The sequence below is a fragment of the Sinocyclocheilus grahami genome, unplaced genomic scaffold, assembly GCF_001515645.1.
Source record: "Sinocyclocheilus grahami isolate Dianchi unplaced genomic scaffold, SAMN03320097.WGS_v1.1 scaffold23.1, whole genome shotgun sequence".
Lineage (NCBI taxonomy): Eukaryota > Metazoa > Chordata > Actinopteri > Cypriniformes > Cyprinidae > Sinocyclocheilus > Sinocyclocheilus grahami.
In genome coordinates, this window is record NW_015505202.1 from 1,794,317 (window position 1) to 1,812,781 (window position 18,465).

General features: G+C 37.9%; 1 protein-coding gene across 1 annotated transcript in view; it reads left to right on the top strand.

Moving 5' to 3' along the window:
* The window catches only part of gpc4 (glypican 4), a 52,968-nt gene that overhangs the window by 21,350 nt on the left and 13,153 nt on the right, over positions 1–18,465 (top strand). Inside the window, exon 2 of the mRNA XM_016245084.1 lies at positions 9,542–9,700. Coding sequence (XP_016100570.1) covers positions 9,542–9,700 — 159 coding nt within the window. The remainder of the gene's footprint in view (positions 1–9,541; positions 9,701–18,465) is intronic.

The following is an 18,465-nucleotide window of genomic DNA, read 5'->3' on the forward strand; positions in this document are numbered from 1 at the left end:
GAATCATATGGTTTATTAATATAAACGTGTGACAATTTTTTTTAAATTAACAACTACTAGTCCACCAGAAAAATCTTTAGTCGAGTGAAGCCCTAACTCAAAGCCTATGATACTTTTAAAAAATATATATTTTTTACACTTAAATTTTGTATCTTTGTTTCAGCACTTAATCTTCTTATCACCATGTTGTGCTTGTCTAGTTTTGCCCATGAGATCTGACCCTGCTCAGCCATTAACTGACTTCCATGAAGTTTGAATTAAAATCGTCATTCTCCAGCTTTCATGAAAGGACTTTATCAGTAATGAACAACAGAGATCCGCTGATTCCTCTGTTAAACTCCAAACATGCAGTGTCCTGAATTTGAATGTGTCTGTGAAAGAGCCATTCCAAGTTAAATGATTCACAATGAGGTGACCTGGGAAGTGGTGTAGGCAGGGAGCTTTTGTGAGCAGAGGCAAAGCCGGAGATGGCACGCTGGGGCAGGAGAGGGAGACAGACATGGAGTGAGAGGCCGGGGTGATGTTGTGGAATCTCCCCAGGGACTTCTGGGTAAATGTTCATGGATGGCAGCCTTTTGGAATGCTTACCAGTGGGGAGTTTTAATTGGCCAGAGGCCCTGCTCTGGTTTAGCAATCAGAGATTGACTGGTACAAAAGGATGAGAGCTTGTGGGTGATCGCTCAAGTGTGTACATCAATCTAACATATGTGTGTCTCACTGCACCGTATCAGAGTTTTTGAGGATTTACATGGTATTAAGGCTCCCTGCCTGCCCGGCATCATACTTTACATCTGGTTTGTGTTTTGTGTAGTCTTGATGTTGCTTAGTGCCAAAGTGCACCACAGAAGACCAGGAGATGGTTTAATTGCTGTGCTCTTACCCTGGTTAATGATCAAACAACCGTCTAGACTCATAAGCCTGTTATTAAGAGTCAAGCGTTATGGCTCAGTAGTATACGATCGGGACCTTGACTTTTGATTAAAACAACCATATTGCTTTGTTTTTTGCACATCTATTTATTCTTCATTATCCCATGTGCCATCTGAAAAGAAAGTGTTGGTGGTTTGGTGTTTTGACAGCTGTGTGTGATAGCCTTTAATCCCTGATTAATTTAAGGAAGCATCATTTCGCATGCTTTTCTTGGCCTTGTGGCAGACTGCCATGTGTCTTCAACTCTAATTCTCCTCAGATGAAATTCCTAATCTCTGAACCATTTCAAAGCCAAATTTGAGTTATTGTTTTATGTGATTTGAATGAAAAGCTCAGCAAGAAGTGGATTTAAACCTTTCTGTGGGCCTAAATCTTTTTTTGGATGTGATTTATGCGAATTCAGAGTGCAACCAGATGTAGGTAGCACTGACTGTAACTCTTGTTCTAAGATGTTCCTACTGAAACAAGGGTAGTTGACATGAAATAGTTTTTTGGTATGTTGTCACATCCTTCAATGCAACATGAAGTAGTCCATCTTAAACTGTTTTTTAAATATAAATCTAATGCTGTTTTTATGACCTTATATTAACTGAGAGACTGTAAGGAATATTAATATTTTTAAAGTTGCAATGTAACAAAAATAGAAGACCTTTTGTTCTGTCTATCGGTTGTTGATTAGATGACGGCAGATCAGATAAATGTGAGTTTAAAGTCCATTGCTATAAAGGGGAGGGTTAAAGCACACTAAATAATTGGAGAAGTCCAGCATATGTCACTGGGTCAAAAAAGAGAAAATTTAAACAAGTGCATGGATCAGTCATTCACAATAAGATCATTAACATGCTTTTAGAAAACAGATCATGCCAACTTTAAAAATGTATTGTCACACTGCTAGACCATTTAAAATGAAGGTAAAATCATTAAAAAATTAAATAATCATTACTTAAAATATGCATTTTCCATTATGCATTAATATAAAATTTGACTTTTGTCAAATTGTTTTGTATGAACTTGCCCTGTTGAACATTTGTCAAGTTCTTGACTGCACAACTATCTCTGTTAAACCGTTATTAACCATTAGCAATTTTAATGTGAGGGAAAGTCTCCCTAGTCTAAACTTGTTGTCCTGTCATGAATTTAAATAGAATATTTTAGCCAAACGGTGATTTGACGGTGGTTTTGTTTTGTCTAATCACTCTGTGTGTTGATTCTTTTATTTCGGCTTTACCGGACACAAGGGCCATAGTTTGCAGAATGAGCCGTGTGTCCCCGCTTGACTGGACTGTACAGTATTGTAACAGGTTTTCCTGTCCCGCACAAGTGTCAGATGGGCCTCTTGGCGTGGGATATCCTGCTCGTTAACTCAGTTCCTCATTAATATGACACTTGCCCCATGGGGCTGCAGAGAGATGTGTCTATCAGAGGATATCGCTCGTAACTCCAGATTAATTCATTCCTAACAAGGTCTGATACGTGACCTCTGCGGACGGATCAACCAGATGGAGCAAGTAAACAACCTACTATAGAAAATGCCCAGCTTTGGATCAGTAGTGTATCCTGTGAATGTGGCCTCAGAAGATCAGGGAATAGTTGGTGCTCTCCGTGGAGCAGGAGGAGGATGTATCAGGAATGGAAAGGGGGGCTGGATTAGAAAAACATTGCTCTAATTGTAGGTCAACAGACCTGTGAAGTGAGTTTTTTGCTAATGTTTTCATAGTGTTAGACTTGAGGAATGTGTCCTTGAGCACAGTCTCTGAGCTTTTTGAATTGCCTCCTTCACATTACCTCTGTGATCAGGCCTGTTCATGCCATTAACAGCATCAACAGAACACACATGAGTGCATATTCAGGGAAATAGGACTTTCTTTGCTATTTTGAATCAGAGATTGATCTCCTATGTAGACAAGTTCTAAAGTTCATCAAGCTAATTTTTGGGAAATAAGTGGAAAGAGTGGGTCATTCTAAATGCATCATGGTTATGATGTGAGAACTATTAGTGCATTGCCATATGGCAGCTCACATTTATGCATTTGTTTATGCAAGGCTTCCCAAATGGGGATTCGCAAACCCCTGAGGTTTCATGAGGGAACTGCAGGGGGTTCGTGCACTGATGAAAATAAAAATAAATGGGGCTACCAATATTAATAGATGACAATAATAAAAATACACTTATTATTGTTAGCATCAGAGAACTGTGAACATGCAAATTATTGAAATATTAACCTAATGTTTGGGATCCCCTGCTCCAATTTATGCATATTAACTAATCATAACCGATTCCATTTACATATTGGAATTGACTATTTACAGGTTTCTCAAATGGTCCTTCCCCAAATGCATGGCATCGACTGAGCCTGATCTTAAAACTCCAACAAACATAGCAATGGTTTGATAATTCCTCAGTGTTCGAGGGAATCTTTTCCAGAAAATCAGCCTATACATTTTTTGCTTTTAGTTGAAGCATTATAGCTACATTCGAGTATTTTATTTTAACATCCAATAATAATCATACACTTCAGCTTTAATTGTAGGTACAACAGCAAAAACTGCCTGTATCATTTTTAAGGGTTAGTGAAAGCAAAAGTAGTCATTAAAAAGTGAAAAATTATTGTTTATGGTGCCCGGAAATAAGAAACCTTGACTAGTGGGATAAGTTCACTAAAATACAAAAATAAAATGCAAAAGAGGTAGAATATGTTGTTTAAGAAGGGAAAAGAGTAGTCATTTAGACTAACATTGAGCGAATAATAGCTCATTAAATCTGATGACTGCTTACAGGCCTACATGTAAGCTTTAAGTGCCTCCTTACCAGGCCGGTTTTTCTCAGTGCTTCACTCCAAGTGCCATAAAATGACCCCCTTGACATCATCCACCATTTTGTTTAGTGATCGTACACACCGGCCAACTCTGCTGTCATTTCCATTTAGCCGTCCTACATTTATTGTGAGTCTCTGAAAGGCATCATTGTGCTGGCAATAGTGTTGTAAACTTGTCATGGAAGTGTTTGAGAGATGCTGGATTGGATTTGGAGAGAAAGAGAAAGTAATTCTCCTCTTTATAACTGCCATATGAGCAGTTGCTCTGTAATAATGGGTTCCTGTTACAGTTTTCCCATTTGAATACGCACCCATTGCGGTGGGAACTGCACAATGAAAAACTGAGGAGTTGTATCTTTACCTTCTCTACAACTCCATTATTAGAGAGCGCCAGCTGTTTCCTCATGAACAAGATGCCAGTTGTGGCCTCTCATACTCGTTGAGTGAACCAAAGTATTTAGAAAGGTCTAGTTCGGTCTCTGTATTTGTTCTGGGTTTTTTTTTTCATCAAAGTAAATTCAAAATGTTTCATTTTTAGTTAAATACTGGAAAACGTTTTTATTTACAATTTCTAAGAATAAATTTGCAATCATTTTTAAATGTAACAATATTTATCCACCGGTATCAGTTTTATCTTTTTTTTCACTAAAATGGTTTAATTTAAAAAGTGCCTCTCAGGCACTTCTGTGAAAAACATTTGAGTTTAATGCAAACAAATAGTTGAGTCAGAGTATTGGAACAATTCATTGAAATGGCCCGTTTAAATTTCCCAGCTCATTCTGGCTTTTAAAATTGACATCAAAAGACATTATCAAACCATTTTGTTTGTAGGTTGTGACACAAGGAAAAGATTGTCTATTCCTAAACCGTATTTCGTTACATCAGACTTGTGCAATGAAATGCACTTTTGGAAACGTAATGATGAAATAAAAGCACATAAGGCATCATGATACTCATAATCTTGCTTTAATTTTATATTGCTCAAATATATTTTGGGGAAACTCAATATCACCCAGCTCTAGTGATTACCAAGAGTGCCTCTAGAAATATAAAACGGTGTTTTCTGACTCTTGTTGTTTTTGTAATGCATTGTAACTTGTAAGTGAATGTTTTGTGTGCTTCATAAATGCTTTAGAGCTGTTGCATGATGCCATACTTGTTGATATCAAGGCCCTTGTCCATTCAGGCTGTTAGACAGAATTCAGGGAAGGACGATTGTTAGGAGACCTTGTGAAAGCTCTCCTTCCTCCACCCTGTATTCATGAGTCTGTAAATGAAGGATGGACAGTCCAAAGATAGCCTCAGGCCACACAAAGAGAGAGGAGTGCTGAGATCTGTCTTCATGCAGATGGTGTGAAGGCAGGAGAGTGCATCAGCAAGGACATGTCTGAACATGCAAGGCACATTCTGGAGGAGACAACCATATAATAGAAAGGCTATGATTTAGAAATCAAATATCTAGCTCTTCCTTTTATCACATTAAAACCGCTCTCATCTCGAAGCTAATAGCAATGCATGAGCATCCTCTGCCAAAAGGAGGGAGTGTACTCATTAAATGCTCATTCCACAAAGGTTTCAAGCAATACTCATTTAGAGCATTTCCCCTCAAGGTTTGATGTTTTATTACCATCTGCAAGTTGTTGTTATCTCTTATGAAAACTAGCCAAAAGAACACATCTGATTTAGTTAGGTCGGGCCGCCTCGAACCCCAGGCCATAACAGAGAAAAAGCTTCTTGTCCAAAAGTAGCTTGTTACTGAAGCTTGTGCTTGTGTAAAGATGGCTCTGGTGTTGGGATGTCGGCCATGTTGTTTTGTAGTCAACTCTCACAGGAGTGTGTGAATCATGTTGTCACTTTCATTTTGAATGTCTCCCGTCACTGTGAGGAATTGTCTTTTTTGCGCCTTATAAAGTTTAAACAAACAATTTATTTTCTACAGTAAAATGAGATTAAACCTCTTAATTCAAAATATTATGGACAATGATGACACCTTTGTAATGTTTGCATGCTTATTTGTGATTAGTTGTTTTTCTTGCATTTATTTGCATACTGAATAATTTTTTTAACTTAGTGAGTGTAGGCCAGTGTTGTTATTGTTAACTGAAACTACTAAAATCATTTTTGGTGTTAGAAATAAAATATAAATATTAGATGGAAAAACTTAAACTTATTTTCAGTAAGTTTCCAAGGCAAGATTTCTAGTTTTAGTTCTAAGCTAAAGTTACAATGAAAAGTAATATAATAGTATATTAATAATAGTAAAATAACACTGGGGTAGGCATCTTGTTTTTTTTTTTCTCCTAAAAAAGCTGAAAGGACCAGATAACCGGTCTGTTTAACTGTCTTAGGTTCCTATGTCACTTATAATTTTCCACAACACATTTTCCAGAGGGGTTTTTTTCCACCAGGATTTTCCATTGTTGCGTCAGCTAAATATTACAGCCCTTTGAAGTGTACTTCTATTCCTCAGCCTTGTTTTTATTCATGGAAATTAAAAATGACTTATCTACCTAAGGTTGTTTGTCCAATACAATTCAGTATGCAAATAAATGCATGAAAGAAGACCAATCACAGTTAATTATGTAAATATTTAAAGGCATCATTTCTGTCAGTTATACTTTGAATGGCAATCATTAACAGTGTTGTGTTATGTGGAAATACATACTTGGTTTCTCTGTGATTTTGACGAGAGTGTCTTTCAATCTACTCTGTTGAGGAAAAGGGTAGCTGAAAATGGCTTTCTAAGAAATGTGCGTTTGTTTTTCATGGAAGAAGCCAAATGATGATTCTCCATGGCTCATAACCACCTGAAATGATGGTTGTACACAGAAGCGATGGTTTTGATGACACTCGTGCAGGCATGTGGAAGTTGCCGCATGTGTCTTATTAGGCAGACAACAGGGAAGCCCATTACTCTGTTTCTTTTGGCAACAGCATGTTGATGTGGTGGCCAGAGCAATTTATAGTGACGGCCTGCCTGAAATAATCCCCCAGAGAATTTATGACTTCTGACTCAGAGGGTCCGGCATGTGATTGAGTGTGTGTGTGTGTGTCTGTAATATGTGTGGGTGGTGGGTCTGCTGGTCAGCGCCTAGCAGGGTCATAGTGCATGACCTGTCTCAGAGGAGTGGCTGTTAACCTTCGACCTCTGTGGTTCAGCCTGCTGGCTAGCTGCGTGGGGTTATGGGGGCTGAAGTCTGTCTGGGGCCAGGGGCACATCGTGGCCGGGGAAGAAGCAGAGAGAGGAAAGGGGGGCATCAGGGCTAATCTTTGTTTTGTCCACAGGGCAATTTCCATCCACTCATCCATCAGCAAAACAGAATGTTCTTGGGCCTCCAGAATAGCAATAGGAAGTGACTTATTAAAGACCGTAATAACAAATCTCTTTTTCAGATTTATAGTCAGGTGGTTTACTACTAAGAATCACATGGAAATGGATCTTATTGCTGTCAAAAAGTTTGGCCTTGCGTTAAAGCAACATGAAATCACAGAGGCCACCCTTTTGCATGTGTCTGCCAAGATTAGCTTGTGCATGCAGCCATATTGACTTGGACTCTTAAAAGATGGATGTATTGATTATAAACCTATAGAGGAAGATGTGAAATATGGTTTGTTTTAGCAGGCTGATGTGTCAACTTTGGCATCAGCCAATAGCATTTAGTGCAGAAATTACAACTTTTACGTTTTGGAGTACATATAAATTCAAGAAGGGCGCATTTTTATGTGTAGCTTAAAAATCGTTACTAAAATCACGTTTTCCCCTGCATTGAATGTTTTGATTAGTTAATGGTCTGTATTGAAATGGCCAAAGGTTCAAAATTGTTTTCCCTGTTCAGTAATTTGCAAAACCTTTAAATTTGGTTCCATTTTCTGTGTTTTTACTAGAATATTTGCTTTGCTTTTTCAGGTTAGGTTCTCTCTCTCCAAATGCCCTTATACAAAGAGCTGTCTGTTGGGCTGAGATATGATGTACAGGTCTTGTATGTACCTGATGCCAAGTGTGTGAAAGTGAGTGAGTGATTTGGACGGTGTCCCAGTGGAGTTGAGGGGTACAGCTGGTCTGGGGCCATGGCAGGGTGAAGGTGCTGCTCTTTTTCAACTTTACAAGCTAACTTCTTGAGACTCCTTATGTACAAAGCCGTAACTTCTTTTTATATATTTTATATATTTTTTGCAAATCTGCTTCAATGCAGGATTGATTAAGGTGTTTGACACACCACTGATATCTGTTAAAAAGCAGATCATTGCCATGCACAAGATGTCCCATCCCTCACATTAGCACACACTGCCTCTCCTTCCTGCTTCGCATGTGTAAAACAAGCCCTGGCAGTGGTCAAGTGACAATTCCTCTTGGATATTTTGTGAGATGGTGATTATTTGTAAGCTCTCAACAGCTCCTCGCTATTCACCCATGCCGATGTGTTCAGCAGATGCTCCGATACGAGTCGTGTCACAGATATCGTAGTGCACATGACAGAATGCACTGCACCAGTTACAGACAGAGTAGTGTGTCAACCCAGGGGTGAAGCGACCAATTATATATAGCTGCTTTTCAAAAATTTAGGTGATATTCTGCCACTTTACTGGCCAAAAAATTGCAAGAAAATAAGTAAAATAAAAATACCGTTATGCTGTTTGCATCAGTGCTTTCATTCATTAGATTCATCAATCAATTGAATTGTTCTAATCTGTTTTTCAATCAATTATTTACGACCATTGGGTGAGCATTGTCACCTAATTAATATTCATGAGCCATGCTAATATGATTGATTATCATTTCAGATTGTTCTTGTGCCCCGATCATCCCTCACAGGAACACAGTGGCCTTCAAAATCATCTAAATTTCAATTAATAAATATGAAATGCATGGTGCCAAAATGTAGATCCACATTGAGAAATGGCCTGAAAGTGGGGATCTCTCATCGGTGTGCAGTGTGTTATCCAGAGTGGCCAGTCTCGCTGAACAGCAGCATGGGTAGCCAAACCACCGGTCGGAGTCCAATCCACTGAAAGGACCCTTGTGTTCCCTTGAATTCCAACAACCGCATTAAAAAAATAAAGAAAAACAAAACATTATTGCAGCTGCGACTTCACAGTCCGCCCTGCTCACACTCACCATGTTAATGTGACGCCTTGTTTAATCCAGCCGCTCGCTGTCCATCTGTGCCGTTTACTCGACGACCGCAGCGCAGACTTGTTTTTTGATGGGGCGAATCACGAAGAAAGCCCAGGTTCCCTTAGAACTACTGAAACATGCGTGCATCCACAGGGTCTTGAATATTCCGTTTTTGCTTTTTATCTAGGATGACTGTGGCTTGTCAGCTCACTTTATACTGTAAGCACATTGTGTTCAGTTCTGTTTTGATTTGTATTGGATATGAGTTTGACGTTAGGTTTTCAGCTTTCAGTTCTCAAAACGTCTAGACATAATTCATTTGATGAAGAATGGGTAAATAAAAGGACTTGCTCTGTAACATCTCAGATTGAAGAGCTTTATTGGCATTGTAAAACTGCTTTGTTGTCAAAGTGGTGGGGTCCAAAAGTCTGAGACCACTACTAGAAATGCTTTTTCATTTACAAATTACATAGCATAGCAGTGAAAAGTTGGTTTATATCTATGCTATAATAATAAAACATTTAAACACAATAAAACATAAAAAAATAAATACATAATTTAATAATAAAAATATTAATAGTATATTATTGTTATTAAAATTGTATTATGGCGAAAAGAAAAACAATGTTTTGTTATACTGTTTACATTTCTTACACTTCTCTCTGTTTGGCTTTTTCAGGAAATCATCTGAAGGTGTGTCCTCAAGGTTTCTCCTGCTGTACTCTGGAGATGGAGGAGAAACTGAGTCAGCAGAGCCGCACGGATGTGAAAGCTCCCGTTCATCAGCTCAGCTCCAACCTGCAGAACACCTTCACCCAGAGACACCGTCACTTTGACCGTCAGTACAGCTCTTACACACATTCACGCATGCAAATCTACCGAATCCGAATGTTTGGCTTGTCATTTGCATTAAAATGAGTTGCGATATTGATCCACTCATGCTGCCCTTCCGTACACTGCTACAGTTAGTTTGACAGACACCCCCGACTGCCAGACACACGGTCTATACATCCATTTCTCCATCTGTCCCGCAACATCCCACAGTCATCTGCCATACACACACACACACACACTCTCATGCTTGCAGACAGACCACACACACACATGCAGAGGCCTGGGTTCCTCTCTGCAGTGCATGTGGCAGTGAATATCAGGCTGAGAGAGAGGGATCAGGTTTCCCCAGTGTAGGGCAGAGGGGTGCATGGGAACATGCATCGACACTGCTGACTCATTCAGGAGGGGAAAACCCCACAGACGCTATCACACACACTCTCTCGCCTGGTTTATAATGCATGTTTTATGTGCTCACTTCTCTTCATGCTGTAATGCCATTAAAAAGTGTGTCAAATGAGGAAAAGTGAGACAAACTAAAGGCCTGGTCACACGCATCCGGATAGAGTTCATCAAGGGTACATTTGAAGGAAAAACATCCCCCTGGGTAGCTGAAAGAGTAAGAATCGAGCCAGGACTGTGTCGGGCTGTTGCCACTGAGATGAAATGGTGAGATGGTGTTTGGATTGATAGTCAATGACTGGACAGACAAGGAAGGATAAATGAAGTGCTGATGGCACATCTCCCTCACTCACACATGATTTGTCACCCATCCACTCTGAGCCACAGCTATTTCTAAATGAGACCCATGTTGACTCGCGTGTGGCCATCCAGCTTTACCAAAGCTCTGTGTCTCTGGCAGCGCAGCCTGGCGGTTTTAAATGGACTCAACACATTCGGTTTTCTGGCAAGTTCTGCGAGAGCTGGGGTGTGTTATGATGTTCAGGGTTGTTTGAAGCATACCCTTAAATGATGTGTAACAACATCTGATGATAATGTGAGTATTTGTGTGGACAAGTGTTGTCAAAATGCAAAAATTTAAATAGTCAATAGCAATGCCAGTGAAATTTTCACGATTCTCTGTTGAGGCATTCTTTATTAATCACAGCAAAAATTAATATGCTATTGAAATACTACTTTTATATATTAAATAAATAAAAATGCAGTGTTTTCTTTTTATTGCTATTGATGTTGTTTAAAAGGGGTGCTATTATGCTTTTTCACTTTTTCAATTTTAGTTAGTCTGTAATGTTGCTGTTTGAGAATAAAAAAAGATCTGCAAAGTTACAAAGCTCAAAGTCCACTTCAAAGGGAGCTTTTTTGTAACAGAAATCGCTTTTCAAAAACTACAACGAACGACTCGTTTGGACTACAACGCATATTTTCCGGGATTTGTGATATCACAAATATCGACGAATGGGACGAGACCTGGTTGAGTGGCGCTAGAGAAGACAGCGAGTGTTATCATCACTATGTCAGAGACACACTAACTTTCCCAAGGCTGATGAACTTAGTTGTGGTTACAATCATCAAATTTATTTGATTTTGACGCAATATTTACACTGAAGTTCGCAGGCGGCTGTGGTAAGGGGCATGACATTTTCCGACCAGGCGGCAGATACATTTTGCTATAAGTTTGATTGCATCATATAATAATTGCTGTTAATAGTGTTCATCGCCTGTTTTATTACGTCTTAAATAGATTTTTCCGTACATTTCTGCCATATGTACATTAACTGACAGTCACCATTGATAAGCTACTACTAAATATTGTAGAAACTTAATTTGCTGTAAAGTTGCTTTGCAATGATTTGTATCGTGAAAAGCGCTGTACAAATAAACTTGACTTGACTTGACTTGACGAGTGCTGCCAATCACAGCACACACTGGCCCAGCTAACCAATCACAGCACATTTCGTGTTTCAGAAGGCGGCCTTCATTTGATACAGGAACTATTCGAGCCGTTCATGTCAGACTGGGGAGAGAGGTGTTGTAATAATGTAAAATATGTGAAAAATAATGTGTTTTTTTTTCGAACAACTTTGTAAGAGAGCCTGCTCTAGTATACCCCAAAAACAAAATCAAGACTTTGTAAAAGAGCATAATAGCACCCCTTTAATTAATAATAATAATAATAATTGTTATTCTATCAAAAGTATTTATTAATAATATTGATATTAAACAACATTCGGAACAGCATGTTTACTTATATTTGCAAAACTGTAGTAATGCAGTGTTTTTTTTTTACATTTGTTTTGTTAATTTCTTGTTTAATATGAATTATTAATAAAATAATCATTGTTTTTATTGTCGATAATAATAATTAAGCAACTTTATTAACAATAAAAGATAAAAAGGAAACTTCTAAAAAATATTTTTAAAAATGCTATTTTTTCTTTTTTAATAGTGTTTAATATTAATGATATTATTAAAATAATAATAATTTGTTGTTCTGTCAATAATTATCATTATTAAACAACATTATTAACAAGAAAAAAAAATACAGCATTTTTAAAAGTTATATTTACGGACTTTTTATTCCTTTATTATTCAGACAGGACAGTGGAGAGATGACAGGAAAGCATTGGGTAGAGAGAGGGCAGTGGGGTCGGCATAGGACCTCGAGACGGGACTTGAACTCGGGTCACTGTGAGCACAGTTGCGCTGTATATGTCGAGGATGTCATTTTTACTTTTTTAATACTTTGAATATGAGTGCCTTCAATAGCATATTCGTTTCGCTGTGGTGTAAGGCATTTTTCTTTTCCTTGTCAGTTTAATAATAATAAAAATACTAGACAGTACTTTTAGGCATATTAGTTTGGTTTATTAGGCATTTATTACATTTGTTTTAATAGAATCTTGGTACTGAAGTAACATCTTTTTACATCCCTTTTGCGGAGGAAAGGGAATAGAATCAGAGGTGATGGCTTGCAGGGAACATTGATGGAAGTGAGAGGTGACCTGGTCGGCTCTCAAGATTGCCTGTTTGTGTGAATGTAAAAAGAAAGTGAGACTTCAGGGAGTGAATGGTAACAGGGATTGTGTGTATTGCAGCCAGATGTGAGCAGGAATGTGACGTGTCGGAATGCGACGGTGGCCAGATCCCATCCGCCGCCGCCTGTGCTCTTTTTCTCTGCTGCCTTTTGTCCCCATTCTCCACCTTTTCTCTCTGCCATAAGTCTGTTATGCCTTTCATTTCTCCTCCATCTCCAGGTTCTCAGGTCTTTTGATCTCTTACCGTGGGAATAGGCGCTGAATCGCCAGTCTGCGTAAAATGTGCACTAGACCCTGGCATGTGACTTAATGAGCTAAACAGCCTTAAAATACCAGTAGCTTTTATGCTTGCAAACAAAGACACTCTTAATGCATTCTTTCATTAAAATGCAAGTATTTTCTTCGCTTTGGAAATGTCTAAGGTGTAAATGAGATCTCTTTGAGTCTCTTTGAGAGTGTAAAAGAGGTTTTTGCTACAGAAGAAACATATTTTTCTCTTGTTTATGCACAAATAGATGTTTCCTCTGTGCTGGACAGGCCTACAGGATGCAGAGGTGAATGTATTTATAGTAGTTGGAGATGGTAATGAAGACTAAATGGTTACATGCAACTTGTTCAACAGGAAATGCGGTAGAACATGTTCGCTATCAACACAGCGGCTAGATGTCATTAAGATTAAATGAATTTAAGCACACACACTCTTAAGTAGACACTCTGCTTTGAAAGCCTTGAGGTTGGAGTCACGGGCAATTAAGTCCCCTAGCAGAAATAGTTTTCCTCTAGAGCTTGGTGTGTTTGTTCCTCCCCATGCGTCCGGTCTGGGTCTTGGTGACCCTGTCTGGAGGAGTTGTGATTGCACTGTAAGAATTAGGTTTAACCCCCTAGCAAATTCTTCTCCTTGAGGCCTCTGCAGGGGGGTAGAAATCCCACAAGGAAAGAAAGAAGCTGAGCAACTAATTGGCACAAATGGGGAACAATTACTGCCTGGGCTAAAGAAGAGTTATCAAAAGGGGATGAGTAGAGGAATAAGCTAGTGTGGAGGGTGGGACAGTGAATAAGGAATTTTCCCTCCTCTGGATCTCTGAGGAACATGTTTGAGCGCTCCGAGATTTGGGCCCTGTGTTGAGACATTTGTTGAGTCCAAACACCTCTTTCCATTCCTCCTCATAGATATTGTAATACGGTTCTGTAATTCTCTCAGCGAGCACCCTCCTGGATAACCTTTCACACACATCTTTAAACCGATGCGGGAAGGTCGTTTTAATGGAAAAATCAGAAGGGAGGTCTGCAGCCCGCCTGTTGGCAGACTCCTGTGTATCATAAAGTGTCGTTTAATGACGAAGTAGGATGCCTGAATAACGCCCCTCCAACTGTAATGCTTACAGCACTGGGTCCCAAAACTTCAGCCGTTATGTTGAGAAGGATGTAGAGAGGAAGGGGGAGTGGGGGATGGTGGATGTTGAATGACTGACTTTGCTTTATACACAACTGTTAAACGGTCAGAAGCAAGGTGTCCACGATAAAGAAAAGGAAGGAAAAATCTTTTAAAAATTTAGTTTAAAACAAATGTCCCATGTTGTGCCGCTTTTTTTTCCTTAATGGTGCAAAAATGTAAAAATATGATGTTATAACGTGACAAAAATTGACAACATTTTCAACACACCTTGAAAACGTGTGAGTGTACACATCTTAAAGGGGTGCTATTATGCTCTTTTACAAAGTCTTGATTTTGTTTTGGGAGAGTACTAGAACAGGCTCTCATACTAGGTTGTTCGAAAAACACGTTATTTTTCACATATTTTACATTATTACAACACCTCTCTCCCCAGTCTGACATGAACAGCTCGAATAGTTCCTGTATCAAATGAAGGCCCGCCTTCTGAAATACGAAATGCACTGTGATTTGTTAGCTGGGTCAGTGTGTGCTGTGATTGGTCAGCTGGGTCAGTGTGTGCTGTGATTGGTTAGCTGGGCCAGTGTGTGCTGTGATTGGTTAGCTGGGTCAGTGTGTGCTGTGATTGGCAGCACTCGTCGCCTGGTCAGGAAATGTCATGCCCCTTTCCACAGCCGCCTGCGAACTTCAGTGTAAAAGTAAAAAATAAATACATATTGTATGATGATTGTAACCACTCTAAGTTCATCAGCCTTGGGAAAGTTAGTGTGTCTCTGACATAGTGATAACACTCATTGCCTTCTCTAGTGCCACTCAACCAGGTCTCGTCCCATTCGTCGATATTTGTGATATCACACATCCTGGAAAATATACGTTGTAGTCCAAACGAGTCGTTCGTTGAGGTTTTTGAAAAGTGATTTCTGTTAAATAAAATACCTCCTTTTGAACTGGACTTTGAGCTTTGTAACTTTGCAGATCTTTTTTATGCTCAAACAACAACATTACAGACTAACTAAAAGTGAAAAAGCATAATAGGACCCCTTAAAATATATATATATATATATATATACACACACTTTTACAAAACAATTCCAATAAAAATTCAGTAATTTCAAGTTTTAGGGAACATAATGACTTTCTTTCTTGACATTTTACAAACTAAACTAACCTTGCCTTCTCTTCTCATTTTATGAAACTGACCTTGACCCAGAGTCGGAAGGGTCTGTTTTTTTTTTATGCCCCTGCAAGTTGGTTGCACCACATGACTTTAAAGCTGCAGTCTGTTACTTTTTTTTGGTTAAAATAATTTGAAATCAATTTTTTTTTTAATTTTTTTATCTGTTTATTGAACTTTTACAATAACAACAGGATACAGACACAGGAGAATCATGAAAACATATCCCCCCCCCCACCCTACCCCCAATTGAAAAAAAAACTGTATTAAAGTATAATTAAACAAACTAAATAAAACTAAAAGTAAAAAATAAATACATATTGTAAAACAAAGAACGTCAAGCCTAATGTCTCGAGAATATATGTTGGAGCATTAAAGTTTAGACATACCGACCATTTATCAAATGTATGCATGTACCTCCACAAACAAAACCTTACAGCTTTAAAGTATATACATATACATACGCAAGTATCTACAAATATAATCACAGACTCCCAACCAGATTCGGGCCACAGTCATAATAACATCTTAATGCTTAGGTTGACACACTCTAAGAAGAAGTACTGACATATTCAGAAAACAAAATAATGAAGGGATCCCAGATCTCAAAAAATATGCCAGTGTTGTCGAAATCAATATTTGAGCAAGTACATAACCAGCCAGTGTTCAAAACTACCGCCTTACTTTAGCCAGATTCATAACGGTTAGCTTATAATAATGTTTTCTAATTTGAGTGGTACGGGTAGGTTTTTGTGGGAAATTCGAGCATGGCACTGCGTCATTACGTCACGTCTGTATACATAAAGAAGGTGTTCAGGCTACTAGGCTATCGCATGTGAGGATCCTGCAGGTGGCCGATCGTTTATAGCCTTTTCTCACAGCAGCTGAAATAATTAAATGTATCATTTTTATGGTGGATTGTAATCCATAAAGGATTATGTGTTTATGAAACACATGTGAATAAAATTAAATTATATTCCAGTTTCAGCTTCTGATTACAGATGGCCTGGGATTACAAAGATTTTTATTTTAAAGAAAAACCAGTTCGAAGGGAGCATAATTCGCTTTTTGGGTTAAAGGCACAATATGTACGATTTATTATCATTTATTTATTAAAATATCCAAAAACCACTAGAACAGTGTTATATATTTTGCTGACTTGTGTACTTGCGCTGCTTTTGTTCCCACACATATGCACGACCAGGAGGAGCGGAAGCAGTCGACTGTGGCATAATAAGAGCTCTGCTGCTTTCGAGCCGTGTGTCACGCTCGTTCAGCGGCCTCATTTCGCTTCGACGGCTTTCAGCCTCACCTTGCTTCATTCTACTACGTTAATAAATCATTAGCTCATCCATGAACATGACTTCTGCCCGAGTCCCGTCGGATTGCATCGGCTGTGGGGATGAAGACGACAACTCCCATGATTCCACACTCAGTCACGGCGTCATCAAACTACGCCTTTGTCTCTTTGTTTATTTTGAATACGCGCCCTCTAGCGGCGAAAATTACATATTGTGCCTTTAAAATAAGGCTGTCGCGATTCATCGATTTTATTAGACTATTCGATTTTTAAAAACCCTCGACTTAATTTTGCTCGCGTGACTAACCGGCAAAATACTGGAAGTGGCGCATTTCACAGATGAGAATGAATAAAATGCATTATTAGGCATAATTAAGCATAACTGTGAATTCACAAATGCTACGATTTAATTAAATAATTATATGCGATCCAGTTCTAATACAGTATTTGCGGTTTAATTATTTACATGCGTGTAGGTTAAGTACATGCGTCACACAGTCTCCGTTCACAGTAGTTCCACAGGAACTGTTATCATTTACATGTGTGGAGCGTTTCAAACTCCATCTCTGCATGTTGTTGTGAGTTTATTATAACGTTCATCTGGGAACGCAACATGCGCCATTTCATCAGATGTGTAAGGTAAATCATTTATAAATCTACGCAAAGAATACATCGCGGTTTCAAAATAAAAGCTCAAACCCTCACTCTGAGTTTACACATTTTGATGTTCACATATTCATTTAATTACAGTGGCTATAACATTTCTGTCCTAAAGAAATGGCCAAATATTAAAGATTAAGTGACATTTGAATGAAATGGTGCTTGGTCAATATTAAACAAGGATTAGATCGCACAGTAATTTGTAAAAACAATCGTCAGGCCGTTGGCGCCCCCTGCAGGCCTTTGTTGTAATGCGTAATGTACATTACATTGTATTTTAACAATTTTGTTCAATAAAACCATATGATTTCTTGCTTTTGATCATTTATTTGAACTAATTATTATTGCCTCATTGCTATTATATATGTATTTTAAGTAATTTTAAAGGCTATTGTTCACTTACATCTATTTTTATTACCACAAAAAAAATTTTTTTATTATAGGGCACTATGAAATCCATTTTATTTCCAAATTAGTTTTTTTCCATTTTCATTTTTCTATACTCTGTTTTAATGGATAAATTAAATTGTATTAATCAAAAAGCCTGACTAACTAATTGAGTTTTACAGTTTTATCTTTACCAAATTCTGTTTTCCATTATTTTCTGGATTCCATTTGAATGGTTCCATTAAAGGTTAATAATCAAAAGCATCTCCAATTAATTGATTTTATATATATAAATAATAATTAAAAAAATATTTCAGAAATACTGCATATTTACATATTTTCTCCTAAATAAATTCTGGTAAATAATATTTCTGGTAAATACTCCTTTAAAAAGTGTTTTTTGATTATAATTTTATTATTAGTAGACTAGAACATGTGGATATGTTGTCATTCTTACACTAGAATACTGAACTTTGATTTCAGTGATTTGGACTACGAGATGGACACTTGCTTCTTGCACTTTATGCTGCACTTTACTTTTTTACTTTTGGATTTCATTTGGTTTAATGAAATATAGTTTAATAAGTTTAAATCAATTAATCATTAAGATTAATTGATTAATTGATAAATTAGTCGATAGATTAATCAAAATAAAAATGGTCATTAGTGGCAGCCCTACTTTAAAATAATTTCTTAATATGAAATTCGAAGAGTATGACAATTAGATTAGACTGTGCAGAAATCAAAATCTACATGCTAATGCACACTATACTCATAGTCACCAATGCTGATGTTGTTAACATTAATCATTTGAGAATAAAGTATAACAATAATAATAATTTGAACGGTTTGATGTAATATA